The sequence below is a fragment of the Vanellus vanellus genome (genome assembly GCF_965231255.1).
Source record: "Vanellus vanellus genome assembly, chromosome: 2".
Lineage (NCBI taxonomy): Eukaryota > Metazoa > Chordata > Aves > Charadriiformes > Charadriidae > Vanellus > Vanellus vanellus.
The window spans coordinates 64,636,801-64,659,047 of NC_138906.1; the positions used below are offsets into that span (position 1 = coordinate 64,636,801).

The window sequence follows — 22,247 nt, forward strand, 5'->3', positions numbered from 1 at the left end:
GGGGCTGGGGCTTGGCCAAGTGAGCAGCTCACCTCCTCCCCTGAGAGAAGCAGACCCTCTTCGTTTTTGCAGCAAGAGATAAGAGTTGAACAACTCTGCTTGGCACCGTGACCTGCTCTTGGTTCACGTGCACGGTCTGAACATCAGCCAGGGCTTCGAAACAAACTGCTTTCAGTAAGTTAAGGCAACACTTAGAGAAATGAGCAGTGCCCCAGGGAAGGATGAGGCATTACAAACACCACATTTCCTGCTGCCAAGCAACTGCTTCCTCATCCAGAGAGGAGGTATTTCGAATGACTCCTTCCATTGAGGACACTCCTGACTTAGGCAACTCACAGGCATGGCTCTGCCAGGAATCAGCGCCGCACGAAAGTGCTTGGTAAGAAACCCTGGTGGGCCTGGAGCTGCTCCAGCTGCCTGCCAAGGTGAGAGCGTCTCGTGCTGCTGTGAAGGACAATGGCCTGGATGCTGCGAAGAGGGGGTGACTGGGAGTATGCTGGCTTGGTTGCTTTTCAGAACAAATAACCACAGATCCCTGCCCTCAGTCAATCCCACCATACCAAGGAGGCTACCACACATGACATCCATGCTTTGGGTCCACTCCCCTGCAGCACATGAGCCAGGCCTCCAGCACTGGGCAGGACCAGCTCCTTCCTACAAATCCTACTGGTCTAGAAAGGTTCTCCCTTCCCACCACGGAGCGATTTCAGTCACGCTGCCGGCTGGTGGGGATGCGGCATGGCATAATCTGACCTGTAGTCTGTAGACTGTGTACATCTATATGTATATAGACACACACACCCACATAGACAGATGGGAGAAGCTGTCGCGCCACCCCTGAAGAAAGAAATGTTGCTTGAAGACACTGGCATGCAAGTTTCTGTTTTCTCACTTAGACATGTGCAACCAAACACATATCCTGTAGGTGGGAAGGTATTCTGTCAGTATTTTCCTTGTTCTTAATATATGGATAAACAATTTTATCCCTGATTCAATATTTGCGCTATTGATTTCCTTGCCCTTACCCTTTATTTTTTGCAGCCCTCTTTTGCTTGATTTTTCCTCGTACCTTTTCATATTGTTTGCTTTAGGTGTAGTCTGTGGATATGTGTCCACACTGCAATCAGTCAGTGTGGTCATACATGCACACTTGAAGCTAGTTCATGGGTCAGTGGCAGTAGGGTGGATACGGCCCCAGAGTAACTGCACCCACCCCGCTGGACCCTTTCCAAGCACACTCTGCGTGTGGCAGGATCACATGGTGGTGGTGGTGGTGTGTACCTTCTCCCAAGATGGGGACAAGGTACATTCTCCATGGAGAAAGTAAGCTGGCATAGCTGTTGACTGTCTCCTCTGCCACAAGGATAGGGGCTGCAAGGGAAGCTAGCAAGAGACAGCTTCAAAGCCAGAGGAGCTTCCTTCTCCTACAGTGTGTCATTCAGCTGAGGAACTCCCACCCATGGGATGCAGCAGATGCTGGTGGGTTCCTCGGGTTCAAAAAGGAGGAAATTTTGTTTTAAAAAAAGGTGCTGTCTGCAAGAAATGAAATGATGGAGATCTTTTTTTTTGTCATTTCTTGCGCAAAATTCTAAAGTTTTTTGCTGAGAAGAAGAAGTGCCTTATCCTGAGTCATTTTAGTCCAATACATAATGTAATCTTTTCAGCGCTGAAGCATGCTTATTTCAGTGTTTCCAGTGCAACAGTTGTACCAAAGTTCAGGGTCAAGTGGTTGTAGTACTGAAATCCCAAGATCAACTGTTACACATAGTTGCTCCTTCTATCTAGACTGATTCTGCAATTTTGCCTCTTGCGTCTCAGCCAATGAAGGAGAAAGGGATCTTAAAAAATAACCAGAAAAGAGACTTTAACATTATAGCAGTTTGGCTTGCTGTTAAAGCAGCTCTGTATTTTTCTAAGATGGCCTGGTATAAAACCTCAGTTTCCTGTGATGACCACAGGACTTCTCTTTCAGGGCAGGGAAAGTGCCACACAAGAGTATTTTGCCTGAGTAGGGATCACAAGACCATAAACCTGCCCCTGATATATGTGTAGTTATGGTCTCTGTTTTGTCTTTGTCTTTGCGTTCTTCGGGAGCAGACTCCCTGGGTGGTGCTGGGTTGGGCACAGAGCAATATGGTTTTCATTCCTTCTGGAGGTAAATGCCCAAAGCTAGTCACCTACATCCTTAACTTGAGATCCAAAAACCCTCTTTCAAAGTTCAGTGAGAAGGAAACGATGGAATTTCTATAATAATTTTGTTGGCATCCATCATTTCTTTAGTATTTGCCTGTGAAAAACTCATTACCACGTAGCTGGGGCCAGACGACTTGGAATCAGTTAAGATCTGGGCTTGGCCATCTTGCATCAACCCCTGACATCAAATTGCCTGCCACAAGTTGGCTCATGTTAGATTAGAAGAGCATCTGCCTCCTGGAAACATGGGATGCCCTCGAGGCTTAGCTGACAAGCCACTGTTACGGCCCATGGTTGGTGTACATGAGTGAGAAGTGATCAGATCAACGCTCCTTTCAGAGTAACAGCAGCACAACATGTCAGGGTCATTACGTGGATGAGATGTGTCTCACTACTGGGAAATTCTTAATGACTAAGATATAAGCGTAATTAAATGGTGAGGGGAGAACCACCTCGAATAAGGTCCAGCTCAAAAGAGATGGACCAGCCCCTTGGCTGTTCTCCGTCTGTGCGTTTTTGTTTTTTTTTTCTTTTTATCCTCCCAAGACTTCTCATTACTTATTGTTCCCTAGGCTGTGATTCAGGAAGGACTCAACACGTACGAGATGGTACACGTGAGAACAGTCCTGCTGTGGTCAGTGGAAGACACCTTCTCACCATGGTGCCCTTCAGGACCCAGACATGAGCTGTACGTGTGTGTACCTTGGCAGATGCACCGCTCACCCCTTGGCACCTCAGAGCATCTTTGCAGGGCAACTGGAAAGATTAGTTCACCTTTCCAGAGTGCCGGAAAGGAAACCTGTGGTGCTTTTGATCTGTGTTTTATTTTGACTGTTACTCTGGCTGGACATATTTAAAAGAAAGACAAAACAGAAGCAACATGAAGCCTTAGATGGTTATAAAAATGTAGGTCGGTATATTACTACTAGAAAAGGCAACTTCTCCATAACTAGACATGGGCTCGCAAGTGAATAAAACTGTTAAGCTAAGGATTGGATTGCGCTTCATGTCTTTCCTACTTGGCATCGATATCTGTGGTCATGCTCTGGAAGTCTGACTTGTTCTTGTCGGTTTTGATACACAAAATAAACAAAACCTGAGACAAAGGGCAAGCTTGTCAATAGGGGAGCAGCCACTGGGGAATTCTGATTTTATTTGTTTGCGTTTTATTACCTGCTTATGCCAGCTAATAAGGTGACTTACCTTGCAGCAGATAGATAGATGCAGATAAGGCTGATAGCCTCTGGTGTCTGATTTTGCAAGCTGGGAAGTGAGTCTCTGAATTTATTGCTTGTAGGTTGGAGATTTCCTGTGAAAAAGATATCTCCTGCATCTGTTAATTGGGAGAGTATACTTTTATGAGATGGATTGCAGTGATTAACTGTTGTAACTGTTTGGGAAAAAAAAATATTCAAAAAGGCTGGTATTTTTTGTAGCTTCTCCAAGGAGGAGTTAAAAAGCCACACTGCTGAACCACAGCCAGTCACTCTGGCCACTCCGGCCAGCAAAGACAAAAGGAGATTTGCCTGTAGGAGGGACAGAGATCACCTTGTGACAATATGAAACAAGCTGAAACCATGTCTTTGAAAAAGGTTCCTGCAGTTTAAGTTGAAATCCCTTTTCTCAGACCTTGCCAACAACTGTCTCAAAGAGTTCAATGGCCTTTTCTGGCAGGGCAAGCTTGTATGAGCCAAGGGAGGAAGCTCATGTAGGAGCATTGTACCCTATGCCAAGTTTAGTGCCCTTGAATTGAGACAATACCAGTTCATAGAAAAAGATACTGGGAGCAGGCAAGACCAGCAGCTGCACAAAGTGAAAAGAGAACTGACCCGAAATCTAGATGCTGTCTACTGGCATAAACCAAAAAAATTCCTGTAGACAGTGAAAAGTTCAACCACCTTCCAAGATGAAGTAGGTTCATGGCAGGGCAGAACCCACACCCATCTAACTTCTACACGCTTTCCTCGAACTCTCAGGTTCAAAGCGAGGGTCAGAACATGCACGCTGTTGAAATCAGCATTTTGCAAAACCCCATAGTACTGGAAATGCGGCTGTTCCTGGTGAATACATGCCCTGCCTCCACCACTGACCCTCCAGCACGCACCTACATAAGATTTTTTCAGCAGCAAAGTGTTACCAACATCAACCCATTCCTGTTTGCAAAAATCTGTAGCTCTTGCTGTAGGACTACTGTGTGTCAACACAATTTAAGCTGCCTTCAACCAGATGTGGAATGATATATATATATAAAACAGGCTCAGGCTGGATTAGAAAGCTACTCTCAGTGCCTTCAGATGAAGTGGATTACTCTTGCTGTAATTAAGTGGAAACCAGTAATATACATTGTAAATGTTCAGATTACATGTATTATTGGTTATGTTATTGTACCGACATTCCACGTATACTTTACTTCATCCCATGGCGGTTCTAAACAAAAATGTCTTTCACCTTCCAGGAGGAAAGAAATGCAGAGTAAAAGAAATGCTGAAAGGTAAATTGGGGTTGTAATGTTTTTTTCAATAGTGAAATATGTACTTGCCAGCACATTGTCAGGTGCTGAATGGTGAGTGATGCTCCGTCTACTAAGAACGTTGGCGGTTCAGATGTTCATACAGATGTCCTGTGAGATTATAGATGTGTACTGAACCCTCGGTGCCCTGGGATGCGCTAGTCATGCTCTCAAGTAAGGACACCCAACGTACACCTGCCAGCAAGCAGTGACATGCCCGAAGGGTGGGATCTGCTAACTCAGCACCTAGCTTGCACCGACATTTCAGCACCAAATGAAACAGTACTCCTGAAGTAAATACCTGCTACCTGAATTGATGGAGAAAAATGGGTGCATTTGAAGGCTTCTGCAGGGAGATCTTGTGTTTAGGGAGATCCTATATTTAGTTGCACCAGTCTTGCAGACTGAATCCCACCTTGCTGGACCCTGGACTGCTGCTGTGAATGGAGGCATCGGGGGCTGAGGCTGCTCCTGCGGCTGAGCCACCTATATATTTCGGATATTTGGGGACATGTTTGTATGTCTTTCTGGCCACTGTGCCCATGTCACTGTTGGCCTATGCCACAAGCTCTCCCCTCCATTGGGTAGACTCATCTCTCCATCTTTGGTCACCCGAGGACCAGGGCGGCAGTGGGGCACATGGGGTCCAGCCACCTCCTGGACAGAGACCTTTAATACAGCTGTCAGCAAAGCGCAGCCAGCAAACGGCTCCTGATCCACCACATTTATTGTTCTGCCTAGACATGGCCTGTTTCTCCTCTTTCCCAGCCAGTGCTCTCGCTGGGCTATCTCCCCGGCCATCCGCCTGACCCCTCAGGGAGGGGGCCAGCACCAGGATCCTTGGGCTTTCCAACCCACACATGTAAATGCTGGATTTTAGCCCACAGCTTCAAGTGCTTCTGTCCCACACACAATGACGAAAATCTCATTAACTTCAAAGAAAGTTAGACTGGTCCTAATGGGGAACTCTGTTTTCCTAAGGATTAAATGTTTGTGGGTGCCTTGTAATGTTAGCCCTTGCGTTGCAGTCCCGGTAGCCTGGATGTTAGGGCATAGGTACATTCCTGTTACTCATCTAGCCCGTGATTTTACTGTTTGTCAGTGAAGGGTCTGTCCACTTGTCATCTGATTGTGCAAATCCACCTTACATGTGAGTCGGGATTTAAGTTTCGCTGTTTTTCAGGGTCTGACTATGTGCAGAGGGAGTTGTAGTCATTTTTTTTTTTTTTTTCCACGGGAACTTCCTTTCTCTAAACACCACCCCTTGGCAGTGGACCTGCTGACACCTCAGAGCAAGACACTGATAAAAAGGGCAGCCCGTCTTCCTTCTCCACGCTCAGAAGCAAGTGGCAGAGGCTACTTAGGAGCTCAGAAGCTGCTGGCATCGTAGGCGCCTCGGGTCAAAACACCAACAAGAACCATGAGCAATAACGCCGGTGAGTTTTTAATGCTCGATATGATAGCCTATGTTAGATGTGTAGTTTGGCAGGTCTCCTGCGGCAAGGATGGCAGCTCCAGCAGAGGTGGAGGGTTTCTCACCCCTCTGACTGCTGTGGGTGACACCTTGGGGAAAGATATTTCGGTGCTGCCACTGCTCATGGGGGATAGGTTTGCTCTGGCTGCGCAAATTCTGGTTTTGACGGCTCGGTAAACCAACTGAAAAATGCAACCCGCTTTTCATCACTTTTCATCAACCTGTAGACATCTGGCTCTGTTGGTGATAATAGGAAAGAAACGCAGCTTTTCTAAACTTGCTCTGTGTCAAGGTGAAAGGAATTTCTTTCTTTCAGGCTACTTAATCATGTAGATTATCGCTCTTTAGTGATGGCTCATAACATCTGGCAGAAGTTTCAAAATAACTGAAAAAGGGTTTTATTTGGACTTGAGCTCCGTCCTATGGCTATCCTGACTGCCCTATTGTCAGAAGATCCTGCACCAACCTAGAAAGGTGCCTGAGTCACTCCTGTAGCAGCTGCTGAACCACCACTGCCGGCTGTGCTCTTGGGGCCAGCCCAATCCCAGGATGCCCAAAATCCCTGGGGTTTGGGGCGTAGCTGAGCAGCTGTGCGTGCGGGCTGGATGGTGCCTGCAGCGGAGCCGGGAGCAAGTCTCTGCAGCCATCAGGAGGGGAAGGGTGTCCTGACAGTGCTCTGAGCCCCTTCATTTCACACCTCCATACTCTGGGTGTGGACGAGCTGAATTTATCCAGGAAGTCTCAGACAGCAAGCATCTTTGGGATGTGATCTCATGTCTCTGGGATGTGAGAGATGGATGTTTGCTGGAGGTTGGGAAAGGATGAGGAGTAAATGCAGGTGTCCAAATTTTGCGCTCTCTTGCAAAACTACAGTTCCCATCCCACTTCCCTCCTGTCCTGAGCAGCCCTTATTCACGCTAAAGCCAGAGATGCTATAAACACTCTGCTCTGTATTAATATTTTTTTTAAACCCCCATCACCTCGTCCTCATGGAAAAAAGACCCCAGATCCTTACCAGTGCAAAGCCCTCACGTCCCCATTTTTGTTCTGGGTGATCAGTGCTCTTGAAGCTCTGAACATCTTCCCGGGAAGGTAGCATGCGATGGCGTCGGCGGGTTAGTGTCGGAAGGAGCTCTAGAAGGGATAAACCACGGAACTAGGAGATCAAAATAAAAATACTGTATTGAATTTTCTTGTTAACCAAAAGAAAAAGTTATCCGTCAGGATTCGGGTTTGCTTCTGGCCTGCCCCAGGAGTGAGCGCAGCCAGGGCTGCCTCTTGCATCTCGAGCCTCCGTCCCGTGAGCGGGCGCATTCTCGGCGTGCTCAGCTCTGCTATAAATCATTAATTCCTATGTTGGCAAACCAGGGCACCTGCAGGCAGCCAGGCACAGGGCATTGCAGGCGCCTGGCCCCATGCCCCACGCAGGAGGCAGAGGAGGAAGCCAAAATCGGCACTCGGGGGCTGCCCGGGGAGGGCGGGCTGGGGCCAAGCCCCCTCAGAAGTGGCGATGGGTGTGCTGCCGGATCGCTCCGTGGCATTTCTTGGCACGGGACACCACGCCAGCCGGATCACAGGGTATCACAGGTGTGTTTGCACAGGAATAAGTGCCACGCGATTGACGGGCAGCGCTGCGTGGGGACAGGTCTTCGGCACCGCGTTCTGCACTGTCAGGGCATACTCCAAGGCATCTGTTCTCTGCGGTTTTTCTCTGTGCATCCTCAACACCAGTGATTTCCAGAATCAAGGGATGGAAATGCAGTGCCTAAGTTGGGAAGTGCTGGAAGGACAGACCGCCCAGGGCCCTTTCCCACAGCCGTCCTGTGCATTCAGCTCCCACATCCCTCCAAAGCCCTCTCCCATCACCAGGACTGTTTTCTGGTATCTTCTTGGCCCAACACCAGAGCTTCCATAAGGAACAAGGTCAAGCAGCTTTGGTGGCTGGAGATTTGTTAATGTTGAGGAAGATGTACTTCCCCTTCATCCTTCTGAGGAGGGTTAAGCAATTTCAGCTGATTTTTTTTTACATGCACACACAGACACACACCCCGTTGCGCAAAACATCAGCCTGAGGCTGGCATCTGGCAGGCAGCAAGCAAACAAAAAGCACTCAAAAATGAAATCAGTTAACGAAAGGTGATGGTCAATTTAAAGTCTATTTGCTGTACCACTGATAAATGTTATGCAATTAAGATAAATGTGGTTTATGTAGTTACTAAGAAGAAATACACGGAGGTAGTAATCTGGTGAGGATCCAGGGGCGGTCACTTCAGTTTACTCAAGGCTGCAATCGCTGCCCGGCACAGGTCACAGTGGGAAACGTGCCACTGATTTCAGCCTGCCCTGGATCTGGCTCTGCCTGCAGCATCCCTCATGCCACAGCAGCTACCAGCAGATTTCAGCTTCTTCGACGCTGGGGATGGCTCTTGTTGATACTCAAGTTAGCACAGTTGCCCTGGTACCGTGCAAATCTGTCAAGACATTTGGGGAACTAATCCCATCAACTATTATGCCTTTGACTTGCTAATTTCTAAGTTATCATAAGTGGTTTTAAATTTCCTGACTCTCCCATATCTTTGTCTGAATCACTTATGAGGCAAGTGCTTTTGAGGTATTGTTACGCCCTACTGTTTACATGGAATTTATCCTTTAAGGATATTTAATGGGCAGGTACAAGACAGCTTAGACACATCCAAAGAAATACTGCTTGGCCACGTTTTGGCATGCTCCGGCTTTCCCTGTCACACCTGGGCAGCCTGCCGAAGCCTGACGCAGTAAATCCCAAATCCCCAAGCTGAGGGCTTTCTCTTTGCTCAAGCTTTGCTCAAGGGCTTCACTCTTTGCTCAAGCGTAGTGCTGGGTTGTACCTCTTGGAGCTCCGCACCCTTTTCCCAGCCCCGCTCCCATGCGGAGTTGCAGGAGGCGACAGCAGCTCAGAATACAGTGCTTTTAAATGCCGTGTCCTACAAAAATAGCTGCTGTTTTGGGAATCAATGAGAGCAGGGCACCTGGCAGGGTCTCTTGCTGGAGTCCAGAGCTGGGCTGAAGTCAAACAGCAAAAGCACCAGTTGGTGTGAAGGGGGGCAGAGTGCTGCCCCCCATGTTTAGCGACCCCCAGACAGGCAGCATCTCTGCAGCACAGCTGGTTCGCAGCAGCACAGCTGGTTCTCAGCCCCAGACTTTCCTTTGGTACTTGGGTTGTAGGAGAAACCAAGTCCTTAGGAAAAAAAAGAAACTTGCAAAGATTCACGTATGAAAACTTCTGTAAGAGGTTGATTAATGACAGTTATGGTATTATTTGGGACTAATTTTTGAGGCGAAAATACAAGGCATCAGCCTCAGAGTTTTGAAGAGTCCCATTTCCCAGGCCTATGGCATCCCAGAGACACCGGGGGTCCCAGCAACTGAGGGCAGCTGAATTTTGGCATATTCGGCTCACCTCCAGCTTGACTGTGCGCTTTATGTTTTGCAAGGAGCAATTACAGTTACTGTTAATTATTATTTGATAATCATGACGGATGTGTTCAATGCTAATATAAGGCTAGTCTTTGAACTGGAGGGAAATATGCTGAAATAAAACCCCAACAGTGAGGTTTAATTTTTAAGCTGCCCCGTGCTGGCTGGGGACCGCTTGGGATCTTCACCTCTGAATGTGCCTTGGCAAGCAGTGCTTTCTTCACCTGTCCATATTGCTATTACTACTACTGCTGCTACTATTAGTAATACTACTGTTGGTTTAATACCTGCAATAACGAAGAAATATTTGTAATATTCAAGGAGCTGATGCACCATGCACTTGGCAAGGCGCAGGCATGCAGCAAACAGGAGTTGCTGTCACAGCCGTGGCTTTGATGAGATGCCACCAACAAAGCAGCTGAGCAGATGGGAGCAAGGAGGAGAGGGCTCAGAAACGTGACGGGACCATGGGCTCTGCCCACGGGGATGCTGGGGTGGTCAGCACCTTCGGTGGGCTGCCGTGCGAGAGGCTCAGGGCGTCGGAGCTGCCCCACAGCAGCTGTGGGGATGGGATGCGGATGTGCTGTTCCCACTCCTCTTTTGAGGGGGAAGCAAGACTTTCGCAGAAGCAAGACTTTCAGTATTGCAACAAAACTTGCAGTCATACCATCTTCCTGGCCTGCGGCAGGCTGTGGAGCTGGCTCATGGCTGCTGGCCCCCCCCAGCCAACTGGCAGCATGCGAGGGCAGGCAGTGGGCCAGCAGACGTGGATTTCCAAACCAGTTAGATCCCATTCACAGCCTTTTGGCTGCTGAGGAAGCAGCCCCAAGGGCGCGCGGCGGGAAGCTGCCCGTGCACAGATGTGCTGGGGTGCCGGCTGCATGTATGGCTGCCGGCAGGGGAAGAAGGCCTCACGCTACAACTCCTACTGCTGCTACCTCCCCCGGGCTGCTCATTCACCGCTCGCCCAGGGCCACCTCAGAGGTCAAACATCCCTCAGACTCCCTGGGCGGCGAGGGAGGGAGGCGGAGGCATGCCGCAGCAAGCTGGGGCTGAATAGTCGGAGGATGAGGAAGGCACTTGTCCCTGCTCCGGGCAGATTGATGCGGTGCGCTTGCCACTGCCAGCCTCCGTAACCCATCCCAGCAATATGACTCTATATAAATTATATATATACACGCATAATCTATAGATTATCTCTGTATATTGTACTACGTTATATTATATTACATTATATTACAGTATATAGGTGATGCTATATTACACAATACTATACTATATTGTATATTTTATATATTATATATTTTATATATTTATATTTATTATATATATTTATATATGATATATTTTAAATATATAATATAGTATAGTATAGTTAGTAGAGTATTTTGTGTGTGTGTATATATGTGTGTGTGTGTGTGTACATATATATATAAAGAAACCACCTGTTGTACCATCCATTAGCTCTGACAATCCTTGTTGTGATTCCTTGTGCTAGACCACCGGACACTTTGATGTTTCGGTGACCCACAGGGCTCCACTAAGAAGAAGAAAACTGTCTTTACTAAGCAATTTACCATCAACCCCCTTTTCTTTTTTCCTTTCTCCCTCTCTGCTAACGGCTTTCCAGGGACCGATCTGAAGGTCACTGGGATTGACTTTCTCAAGAGCCAGAACTCCCGCCAGCACCACACGGATGGGTACAACATCAAGAACCTGGTGGTGCGGCGCGGGCAGGCCTTTCAGCTCCAGCTCACCTTCAGCAGGGAGCTGAAGGCTGCCGACAAGCTGGCGCTGCGTTTCGGCATCGGTAAGTAGGTTCCCCCTCCGCGGCCGTCGGGCAAAGCCGGAGACCCCCGGCAGCCTATTCCCATCACTGCGCACTGCGGGGTCGTTGCAGACCCGTGCAACCCTCCTTCATCTCGTGTTGGGTTTGTTTCCAGGCGAAAAGCCAATGAAAATCAGGGGGACCCTGATGTCGCTGAACCCAAGGCGGGAGCCGGACTACAGCGGGTGGCAAATCTCCATCGTCAAGAGCAGCGGCAAAGAGGTAGAACCCGTGGGCCGTGCTGCCACACATGGCGATAGAGGAGGGCAGCAACACCGAGCCCATTGGGAGCGATAGATCAAACCCTCCTAACCCCCTCCTGCTTTCCCTTAGCCCTGTAATTTTAGGTGGGCAGCAGCCTTGCCCTGTTTAATTCGTTGCTCCCCCACTGCGATGCCCCACCGTCCCTCCTCCCCTGTGGCCACCACATTCAGTGCTCCTGCTGTACTTGTGCTGTGCCTCTGGCCGTGGCAGAGGGTCCGTCATGCCGTCTCTCCTTGTCTCCTCCCCAGTGCCTGCTGTCTGTCACCAGCTCGCCCAGCGCCCCGGTGGGAAAATACATCCTGAACGTGAAGACTGGGACTAACATTTACAAGCCCGAAAACGATGCTGTCTACCTTTTGTTCAATCCTTGGTGTGAAAGTGAGTGGTCCCGCAACCAGGGGCGATAATTACTGCTGCAGGGATCATCCCTGGGGAGCTTCTCCTCACATTCTTCCTTCTCTCTTTCCCACATACGTTACTTTTCCCCCCTAAAACAGCACAAGCAGCATCCTCACGGAGCCAGCGCGAAGCTGGGCAATAGTAATGAGCCAGCTCCTCTCTGTCACCTCTGTTTGCACCCCTGTGTCACCCCTCTCTCTTCCCCTGGGCCAGCACAAAGGTTAACTGAGAGGTCTGGGTTGGCTTAAAAACCAGATAAAAAAATAACCAGACAAAAAAATGTGCCTTGTTGGTTGGCATCTGTCCCCCAGTTCTCTCTGCTGTCTACCTAGTCTACTAAAGTGTTTGTTCAGAAAGAAGTGTTTCACTAAAATGAAACAATGGTCATATAGCAATAGTCCTACAGGGGTAAAATAAAGACTATTCTTCTACGAAATTCTTCCGTTATAGGAAAAAAAATGAGTGCTGCACAGTCATTATTTGGTGTGAATGTTACAGACCACCAGCTCCCCCAGTTTAGCTTTCCAGGGAAAATTTTGTATAAGTGTGTGAGCTAACTAACTAACAGCTGAGGGGTTTTTTTTTTGCTCCAGGTGATGTCGTCTTCCTGGCCGACGAGGCACAGAGAAAGGAGTATGTGCTCAACGATACAGGCTACATCTATGTTGGGTCCGCACACAGCATATACAATAGACCCTGGAATTTCGGGCAGGTAAAAAACAGCTGTCTTCTTGGCGTTATCACCCTTATGTGCTCTTTCTGCCTTAGGTTTTCATTTCAATGAATCAGACTTGTAGACAGTTTAAGCCCATGAGTAGCTCAAAGCGCTGGAATAATCCTGCCGTCTTCACTGGGAGCGCTCACCTGCTTAGAATAATTTGTGTGCTTAAGTGTTTTCCCCTGCCACACCTTGAGAACAGGGTTTGATGGCACATTTATAGTCAGATCACGAGACCCCTGGCATAGGACACAGGGGACAGAGTATTTCTGGTTGAAAAGAGTCCTCCCAGCTCTCGTGCAACACAGCAGCCATCGGTGATGAGCTCCGTGAGCCATGGAGAGGGGGGGAAAAAAACTGATGCTCTGCCTCTTGCATCATGATCGTGGAAATATAGGGGAAAAGCACTGGCAGAGGTTGTCGTCGTTGAAGTGGTGCCTTCGCCGACTGCATGATGAACTTTTGGGTGCAGGCCGCAATCAGCCCGCCTTTTCAGGAAGGGTGTTCCTTCATGCTGCCTCTGAGATAACCCCAGTGGAGCAGAATGACAAACTCGCTCAGGCTAGAGATAAGAGCAGGCTTATTTGCACCCTGTAGAAAGCGCGCAGGCACACAAATGGAGCATCCTGTACCCTATCCAGACAGACTTTCCCACTAAGAAATGTTGGAATCTGGGGCAAGGGGGTTTCTCTCTTTTTTTTTTTGTGCGTGCTCTTTTTTGGTTTTATTTTGTTTTATAAGTCCGCCATTTCAAGCTGCAAGATATAGATAGCCCAGCAAAAGTGCTCGTGCTGATGCCTTTTCCGTGAAGGGGCCAAAGGGCATTGTCCACAGGGCTGTTCCTATCCTAATATTTATTCTGCTGTTATGCAATGAGAATTGATACTGATATTCTGCCAAGCTTCACTGGATCGGATGTTTGACATCACTGTGAATTGGACCTAATTGGAGTTTTATCAGTTATTGCCAATTAGAAATCTTTTGCTCTAATAATCTGCATTTACGAACCTTTTCTTTTTTCCAGGGTTCATTTTGTACGTATGTCAGTAGACTGAATATCTGTAGCGCTCTTAAATTTTCATTACTCTTGTGAGTAATTTGCAGGGTTGCAAGGAGTTGACGTAGGTGACTTAGGAATACTCACAGGAGTAAAGATTGCTGGGGCAGGTTCCAACTGTGTTTGCAAGACACAGGAGACAGGCTTTTTTCTTCCAAGGTGGGTTTTCATTTAAGCCCTTCTTTGGAGAGAACAGCTTTGGGAAGCCCCGTAGGCTTGAATGTTCAATATCATAAAGGAAGTTCAGAAGTTAGGACGAGTCAGACAGTTTCCTCCACATATTTAGACAGACTTTGTAGCGATTGAACAAATTCTGGTTTAGAGCAGTGTATACAAATGTCTCCACTTTCTCTCCAAAACAGTTTGAGGAATTCATCTTGGAAGCCTGCATGTATCTGCTGGACAAAACTAATCTCAGGCTGAGCAGTAGAAGGGATCCTGTGTTTGTGTCCAGAGCCATGTCTGCTTTGGTATGCCTCTCTCAGAGAAGTGCTTTGCTCCTCCAGCTTCCCCTCCTCCTTCTTACTTGTTTTTCTTTCCCCGGGGCCTTGAAGACCATTTCAGGATGCATTGAAATGGGTTCCTTTGGGAAACCCAAAGGAAAGAGCCAGAGGCATTTTGGGTGGAGGGAAGAGGCAAGCGAAATACAGCATCTCCCCATCTCCAAAGCTTGCAGCTGCCCTCGGTGGTTGTCCTTCCCCAGCAGCTGCGTTGGCAGGGCCAACACGAGGGTTGTGTTTTGGGGGGGCAACTGCCCTCTGGAGTTGGACCCTTCTGGGAGCTCTGGGATTTAAGATACAAGATGCAGAGTGCATCACGGCTGCCCCAGGCAGTGGTGCCACCTCCCTCTAGATATCCAGGTGGAGGGTTTCCAACCAGGGTAGTCCCCAGCTGGCACCAGCAGACTCGCTGGGTGCCACAGGGGTGTGGACCACCTGGGGAGCCACAGGGTGGGCAAGGACCCTGGGGTTTAAGCCTTACTCAGCCTCATCCCCATATTTTTCTCCTTTGCATGTGTGTGTGGCCACAGGTTAATGCCAACGATGACAGTGGTGTCCTGCTGGGGAACTGGTCAGGGAAATATGACAGAGGGACCTCCCCTCTGGATTGGATGGGGAGCGTCTCGATTTTGCAGCAGTATTACAAAACGAAGAAGCCGGTCTGTTATGGTCAATGCTGGGTCTTTGCAGGAGTCCTCACTACAGGTAAACAGTGAAGTGTCTCCCTTCTCTGATATCCTAATTACTGTGGTAGTAAGCCAAATTACTGTGCCTCTGAGCACCAGAGGTGGCAGGGTCTGACATGTAAGGAGAGGCTGAGGGAGCTGGGACTGTTCAGCCTGGAGAAGAGAAGGCTCAGGATGTCTTATCCATGTGTATAAATACCTGATGGAAGGGAGTGGGGCAAATAGAGCCAGGCCCAGTGTTGCCCAGTGACCGGAACAGAGTTGATGGGACAACATGAAACACAGAAGGTTCTCTCTGAACATGGAAAAATAGGTTTTTTGACTGTGAAGATGACCAAGCACTGACACAGGTTACCCAGAGAGGTTGTGGAGTCTCCATCCTTGGAGATATTCAAAAGCCGTCTGGACACCTTCCTGGGAAGCCTGCTTTAGAGGGCTCTGGGTGGGCAGAGAGGTTGGACGAGACACAACCACCAACCCGAGTGATTTTGGGACCCTGTGTTTTGTCTGTCTGTGCCACAGTTATGCGCTGCTTGGGGATCCCATCCCGCTGCGTGAGTAACTTCAACTCAGCGCACGATACGGACGAGAACCTGAGAGTTGACATTTACCTGAACGAATATGGAGAAAAGCTGAACCGGATGTCCCTCGACTCTGTCTGGTACTGCCAAAGGAGGCTAACGCTCCCTACCCCCCGCGACGTCCCGCAGCGCCATGTTTCCCAGCCCCAGCAGCCTTTCCTTTGAGAATTTCCCTACTGCTTCGGGTTCACTGCCTGGGAGGGAGAGAGCCTGGGGTTTCACAGGGTTACGTGCAAATCTCCATTAAACCTACCCTTACTTAAGGATTAAGAAAGGAGAGCATGACTCTTCTGGCTGTAACAGCTCACTCCTTTTCTTTCCAACCCAAATGCACGCAGGAACTTCCATGTGTGGAATGACGTCTGGATGAAGCGGACGGACCTGCCGTCAGGGTTCGACGGCTGGCAGGCAATCGATTCAACCCCTCAGGAGCAAAGTCAAGGTAGGATTTGCCTAGAAAGGCTCTTCTGTGACTCCCAAGGGAGGCAGGGACATCTCATATGAGAACCGTGGTCCCCAGTCAGCAAAGCACGTACTCCCCATGCACATCTTCATGCACTTGGGCAGTGGCATCCTAAAGCCAGAGTTCTCACCCCTGCCATTTCAGCCCAGGACAGGAGGAAGGGCATTTCTTTGCAAGCAGAAAACCAACCTTGTAGAGTGCTGTTGGGGACATGAATGTCATTTCAGAGGTTAGAGTGCACAGCTGGAAATCAGAGATAATTTCTCTTTCCACCATCCTCTGATTTCTTTGGTGAAGTTGAGGACTCAAAGCAGTCTGCAGAAAGAGGTGCCACAGCTTTCCCCAGTAAAGATTCTTTCTGTAGAGCTTTCTTGAGGAAGTCATAAGTCCTCAAGGCTTGAGCGGAAAGAGGAGATCAAACACAGGTGGTTGGACTCGGTTGACTCCATCACCAAGCCATGACTTTCAAACCTTAAAATTATCTAAGTGAGAGGACATACATAAAAGCTCTATTTACTACTAAGAGTCAACTACCACATCCACAGATTCCTGCTTGGATGGGTCTGAGGGTGCAACAAAAATTGGAGGCTCTGCTCATATTTGGAAAAGCAAACGGTGTTGAATGCACTTTCTAGGTATTTTCCAGTGCGGCCCATGCCCGCTGAAGGCTATCCGAGACGGGGATGTGTATTTGCCCTTCGACAGCAAGTTTGTATATGCGGAAGTGAATGCTGACAAAGTTTACTGGGTCGTCAAGAAGGTGAACGGCAAGGATAAGTACATCAGGATTAACACGGAGACCCAAGGCATTGGTGTGAACATGAGCACAAAAGCTGTGGGGCAGGACAAGCGGGAAGACATCACCTTGCAGTACAAGTTCCCTGAAGGTGACTGCCCCCATCCTCTAAAGTAGTGCCAAAAAAGAAAGCCCTGGCCATGTAGGTCACCCCTCAATGTGGGTTTTGTCCAGGAGAAAACCTCAGGGGTAGCTGCAGTGGCAAACCCCGCGTAAGGCCTGGAGACCTGGGGGACGAAACGCTGTTTCTGGGCATCTTCATGCCCGCAGTGACACCTATAGGCTGCTCTTTAGGGACAGGCGCGAGCAAGCTTGCAGGCAGTGACAGAAATGGGCTGAGTGACCAACCTAGAGGTTGGACTCACTGTTTCTTCATTTCTTCATTCTTCTTCTTTTTGTCTTTCCATTCCCCAGACCATATTGGCAACAAAAAAGCCCACATTCCCTCCCCGTGATGCTCAGATCCAGCCACATTGTGCTAGACCGTTAAATCCTTCCCAGAGAGCAGTGGGAAAATCTTAGGCTGAAAAATTGAAGAGCATCCATCCTCTAAGAAATTCTTCCAGTCCAAAATGCTACAGTTAGAACTGGTGGTAGCGTAAACCAAGAGGGTCTCCTGAGCAGAGGCTGGAGGTGCCCTGACATCCCCTCTGCTCAGCACCAGAAGCATAACTAAAGGGAAGGTGGCTCTGTGTGAGGAGATTGATACAGCTATCACCCATCTTTTTTTTGTCCAGGCTCTGAAGAGGAAAGGAAAGCCATGCAGAAAGCTTCCTCCTTCATACGCCCTCCAGGAATGGGAATCCGAGCACGCTTCGCTGCAACTGCACACGTGGATGACATGGACTCCAAGCCTGGGGTCCTGCGTGAGACTGTCTCCAAGACTGGGCTGCAGCTCGAGATAACCAATACAGAAGTTTTATATCCTGGCAATCCCCTTGAACTGGCCATCACAGTGAAGACCTCTACTCCTGGGAACTGGACCATCAATCTTGCTGGCTCTTGCCAGCTGCAGTCCTACACTGGGAAAGTTGAGGCCAACCTTGGATACGTCAAGGAGACCATCAAGCTTGAAGGCAAATCTGGTAGGCACGGAGTGTTCTCTGGGCTATTTACTGTGGCAGTGCGTGGTTTGACTTGAGCTGGTTTATAATAGCTCTGCTATAGGTCAGTGCACAGCTCTGTAAGGCACGAAGAGCTGAAATTGTCTGCGTGCTACCTGCCTCTCTTGTTACTGCATTTGGGAGTCTCAGTCATACATTGGAATCCCAACGTAGCAGGGAACAAAACGTGAAGGCCCTGTCCCTGCTGCAGCTTCAATGAGATGATTAGAAATACATCAGTGTGGGCAGACAGACATTTTCACGGTGTGAGCAAGGTGTGCTGGAGCATCTCCCTCCTGTCCTCACCCTGTAAGCATCAAAGATGCCACCGCAAGCTTTGAGTGTGGCCATGTGAGTCAGATCCCTCATGGGATTTAGATGGCAGGAAATTTCAGCCTTTTTTTTGTGTTCTTGTGCTTGCTGCTGTAATGTTGATCAGCTGGTGGTGGAGCTGATGAGTGTTAATTTCTGAATTCTTTGCCCAAGCGAATTTCAACCTCATGGCTGCCTGGCTGATCCCAAGAGCTGTTTGCTGTTTGCTGGATATCTTTGAACGACCTGGGTTGCATTTCTGATCCCCAGCAATGTGACTGAAATTTGCTAAACAAGAGGCTAACGAGTTATGAATAATTAACAGCACTTGCTCATTCCAAGTGTGAGTCACTTGCAAAAAAGCTGGTGATTGCTGAGTGTTTTCACGCGTACATTGTGGCTGTCAAAATGCAGCAGGGTAGGACACAAAGGTAGCTACATACATTTAGAGATAAGGACAGGCATTTGGGTTTTTTTTTTTTTTTTGATTCCCAGAAGCCAGGAAGCATTGTGGCTAAAGCAATGTCCAGGCTTCAGTGCTGCTGACTCTGGGACTTTTCCGAGCCACTGGAATTTTGTCCAGGCAATTAAAGATAAAATCTGAAGTGAAAGGAAAGCCACTAATTTTATAGCAAGTAATGCCTCAGAGAAACCCCGGGGGACACGGGCTTAAGTGTACCCAACCTCTGCCTCTGCCTCCTCCTGAGTGCCAGGGCAGCTGGGGACGAGGGCTGCTGAGACGCTGGACGTGAGCTTGAGGCAGTGCTCGGCTTGGCAGGGAGATGGTGAGGGCTCAGCCGCCCTTCCTGCGGGCTGCATGTGCTGAGTACCGCTCGCTGATCTGGGGCTTCCCCCTGCTGGGCTCCCAGGTCTGGCCAAAAGCAGGATGATCTCGGCAAATACTCCTCATCCGGCACCCTGAGGCACCAGCCACCAGAGCCAAATTTACCATCCAGCTTGTGAGTACGTGATGAAGCACCGAGTTGTGTTTTCTCTCCCACAGAGACAAAGGTCCCTCTGAAAATCGCAGCCGACTCATACATGAAGACACTGGCCTCGGTGGAAGACGAAGTGCTCATCCACATCACCGCCATTGCTGAGGTCCAGGGGACAGATGACAAACTCACCAAGGAGACGACGATGAGATTCGAGTACCCCCCCATCACCGTCCAGGTGAGATAGCCGTCAGCCCGGCTCCTTGGGGATGAGGGTCAAAGCCCTGTTCCCTGTAACACCATGGTGGTGTTGGCATTCCCGGGGAGATCTCCCAAACAGCTGCCTCCTGGGATGCTCAGTCCTCAGCGTTTTATTTGGCTATTCAGCCTTTATTTGAAGGTTGAAAGCAGCCATGATACGAAGATTTTATTGCCCCATCTAAAACGGGCAGGCAGGGGCTGCTGGAGGGAAGGGGATGGAAGAGGACAGTTTGTATGGGGCCTATCTCTGACCCCACAGCTCTACCTCCTGAAGGAAAAACATGTTGAGGAATCAGAGAGGAGAGCTGGGAAAACAGCCAGAGGGGCAGAGCACACGGTGCCACGGGAGGGTGGAAAGGATATGCGGGTTGCTCCCCACCACACTGGTGGTGGTGAGCAAACTGGCAGCAGCTCCAGCATCTTTATTACCTCTTTGATCCCTGGCATTTGGGTCTGTTTCTCTCTTTCCTCCTCTGCCAGATGCCAGAAATGGCTAAACTGAACAAGGACTTCGCCTGTGCCTTCATCTTTAAGAACAAGCTGAATGTGCCCCTGGACAACTGCAAGCTGCTCGTGGAGGGCTTGGGCATATTTAAGATGGCAACATTTGATCAGGGGTAAGGAGACGAGCCCAATATGAAATGAGCGTGGCAGGACTCTGCTTTGTTTCTTTTTTTTTTTTTTTTTTTTAATTTCCCTTGAAGAAGCGGATAGGGGATTTGGAGTAACAGTGCCCTTTGCAAGCTGTGTTCTCACCTGCACCACCTCTGGGTGCAGTCCACACAGCAGAAAAATCCACGCAGATGTTGGCATGCTCAGGGCACTCAGGCAGGACAGGGGCTCTCCCCATGCTCCTGCTGTGATGCCAGGCGCTGCCTGGCCAGTGTGAACACAGCTGCTCCCTTCAGAACCAAATTTCGTGTTTCAGCAGTACAGGGAAGTCTGGGGAAGGTCCCCAAGATCTCCGGGACCACCAGCCAGTGCCACAGTGCCGAGCCCCACTTGCTGCACGTTGGTCACAGGAGAAGGGAAACAACCACTCTAAATACACACAGCAGCTATTTCTTTAAGCGAAACGATTCGAAAGCGGCAAATGAGAACCGTAACTGATGCTGGGACTATTTGTTTTTTCTTTCTCCTTAGGGATGTAAAGCCCGGTAGGATCATTAAGTCTGAAATAATATGCACTCCGACCAGAGTAGGAGAGAAGAAAATAGTAGCCAAGCTGACGTCAGCCCAGGTCAAAGCCATCTCTACGGAGAAGGCCATCACCATCACTGAGTAGGATCGGTGCCTCGGCGGGGTGCAAACGGTGGCCTCGCTAAACGCATAGCACAGCCGCGTGCATCCCTCGGGCACTTCATGCCTCCTTGGTTGCTGGATCATAATCTCAAAGTAAAGAGCAAAGATCCCATTAAGCTAAGGGAATTAAACTGACTTAAAGGGCACAGTTGCGTTGATTGCAGCTAATTGTGATTCAATAAAGGTTGTTAAAATCGACTGCGTGATTGGGTTGTATGGTATCGCTGGTGTGGGATGGCTCCGAGCCCACGGAGGGACGTTCCCACCCCAAGCTGGGGATGGGAGCTTGCGGAGGTGCCGGCTTCAGCTGGTGGTGGGTGTGCACCCAGGGGGGTGTTTTGCAGCTGCTTGGCTATCCGGGCTGTGGTCCTACATGGGAGGCCACCCAGGGACCTCACGGCACCACAGGCTGCTGTGCAGCTCAAAAAATGTTTTAAGCATACCCCTCCTGGGTGATTCCCTCTCCCTCCCAGTTAGCCAGCTGGGGAACGCACTGGCATACACCTTTTTTTTGTCTTTAGACAACAAAGAAGATCAAACCTGGCACAGTCTCCCCAAACACCATTTTTCATACCTCTTCCTTTCCTCCCACCCAATTTCTTTTGGGGGTTTTCAGGCATTTTTGGAAGACGTACCATCTATAGCACCACTATCAGTGCTTCCCTGGAAATGTATGACCTCTATCCTTCCCCTTCCACCCTGGAGGCTGCTGGACTACACATCGGACCTTGATGGTGGTGCACATCTGGACCTCTTCCAGCCATAGTCACGCTGAACAAGACAACAGCTGTGCACAGCTGGAGCCCACCTGGCCCCACCGCTGAGCTGCACACCCCGGCACCTCCTGAATCCACCAGTGGCAAGGGACAGCTCTGCTCCACAGCATCGCGGCAATGTGGCCAGCAGCAGTCAGGCACTGGGGTTTCCAGCATTTCTCGAGGAAAGAGGAAATTTAGCCAGACAGTAGTATAGGGGTTTATTTACGTGTTTATAGCCAAGGCAAATGCTCAAGCGTTAGGGCTGTAGAGTGGAAGAATGAAACAGCAACTACACCTGGTCATGGACCAGCCCATAACGGAGGGAGGAGGAAAAGAAGGGAGGAGGAAAAGAAGGGAGGAGGAAAAAAGCTTTTGACCACTCACTTGAATTTCAAAGATTTTGGGAACCCCGGGAGGAGTGCCCAGGTGGCTGCTAGGCTACTGTCCTGGCCCCCCACCGCCCCTCTGCCCACGACATCCCGGCGCCCTGCGGCAGCACTGGGTCCCTGCACGGCCACCTCCAGTGGTGGCAGGGCCAGGAGCGGGAGCCCCTCTCCGCAGGCAGAGCGGGCACAGCGTCTGCACTGCGACGGCGGGGAAGGGAGGAGCAGGCAGTCCTTGGTGGATGGAAAAATTAGTTCTTTAATAAGTA

At 49.4% G+C, this 22,247-nt stretch overlaps 1 protein-coding gene across 1 annotated transcript; it reads left to right on the forward strand.

Annotated features, from left to right (window-relative positions):
- Nucleotides 1–340: 340 nt before the first annotated feature.
- On the forward strand, nucleotides 341–20,869 carry TGM4 (transglutaminase 4; the record flags this gene model as incomplete). The annotated part of the gene is given in 18 exon segments (XM_082499175.1): nucleotides 341–425; nucleotides 1,092–1,303; nucleotides 2,766–2,827; nucleotides 5,974–6,091; nucleotides 6,093–6,138; nucleotides 11,263–11,442; nucleotides 11,576–11,682; nucleotides 11,973–12,102; nucleotides 12,717–12,835; nucleotides 14,261–14,368; nucleotides 14,929–15,103; nucleotides 15,607–15,745; nucleotides 16,004–16,107; nucleotides 16,764–17,015; nucleotides 17,662–18,009; nucleotides 19,343–19,512; nucleotides 20,016–20,152; nucleotides 20,679–20,869. Coding segments are annotated over 18 exon segments (2,634 nt in total). The 3' UTR covers nucleotides 20,821–20,869.
- Between the last annotated feature and the right edge of the window lie 1,378 nt (nucleotides 20,870–22,247).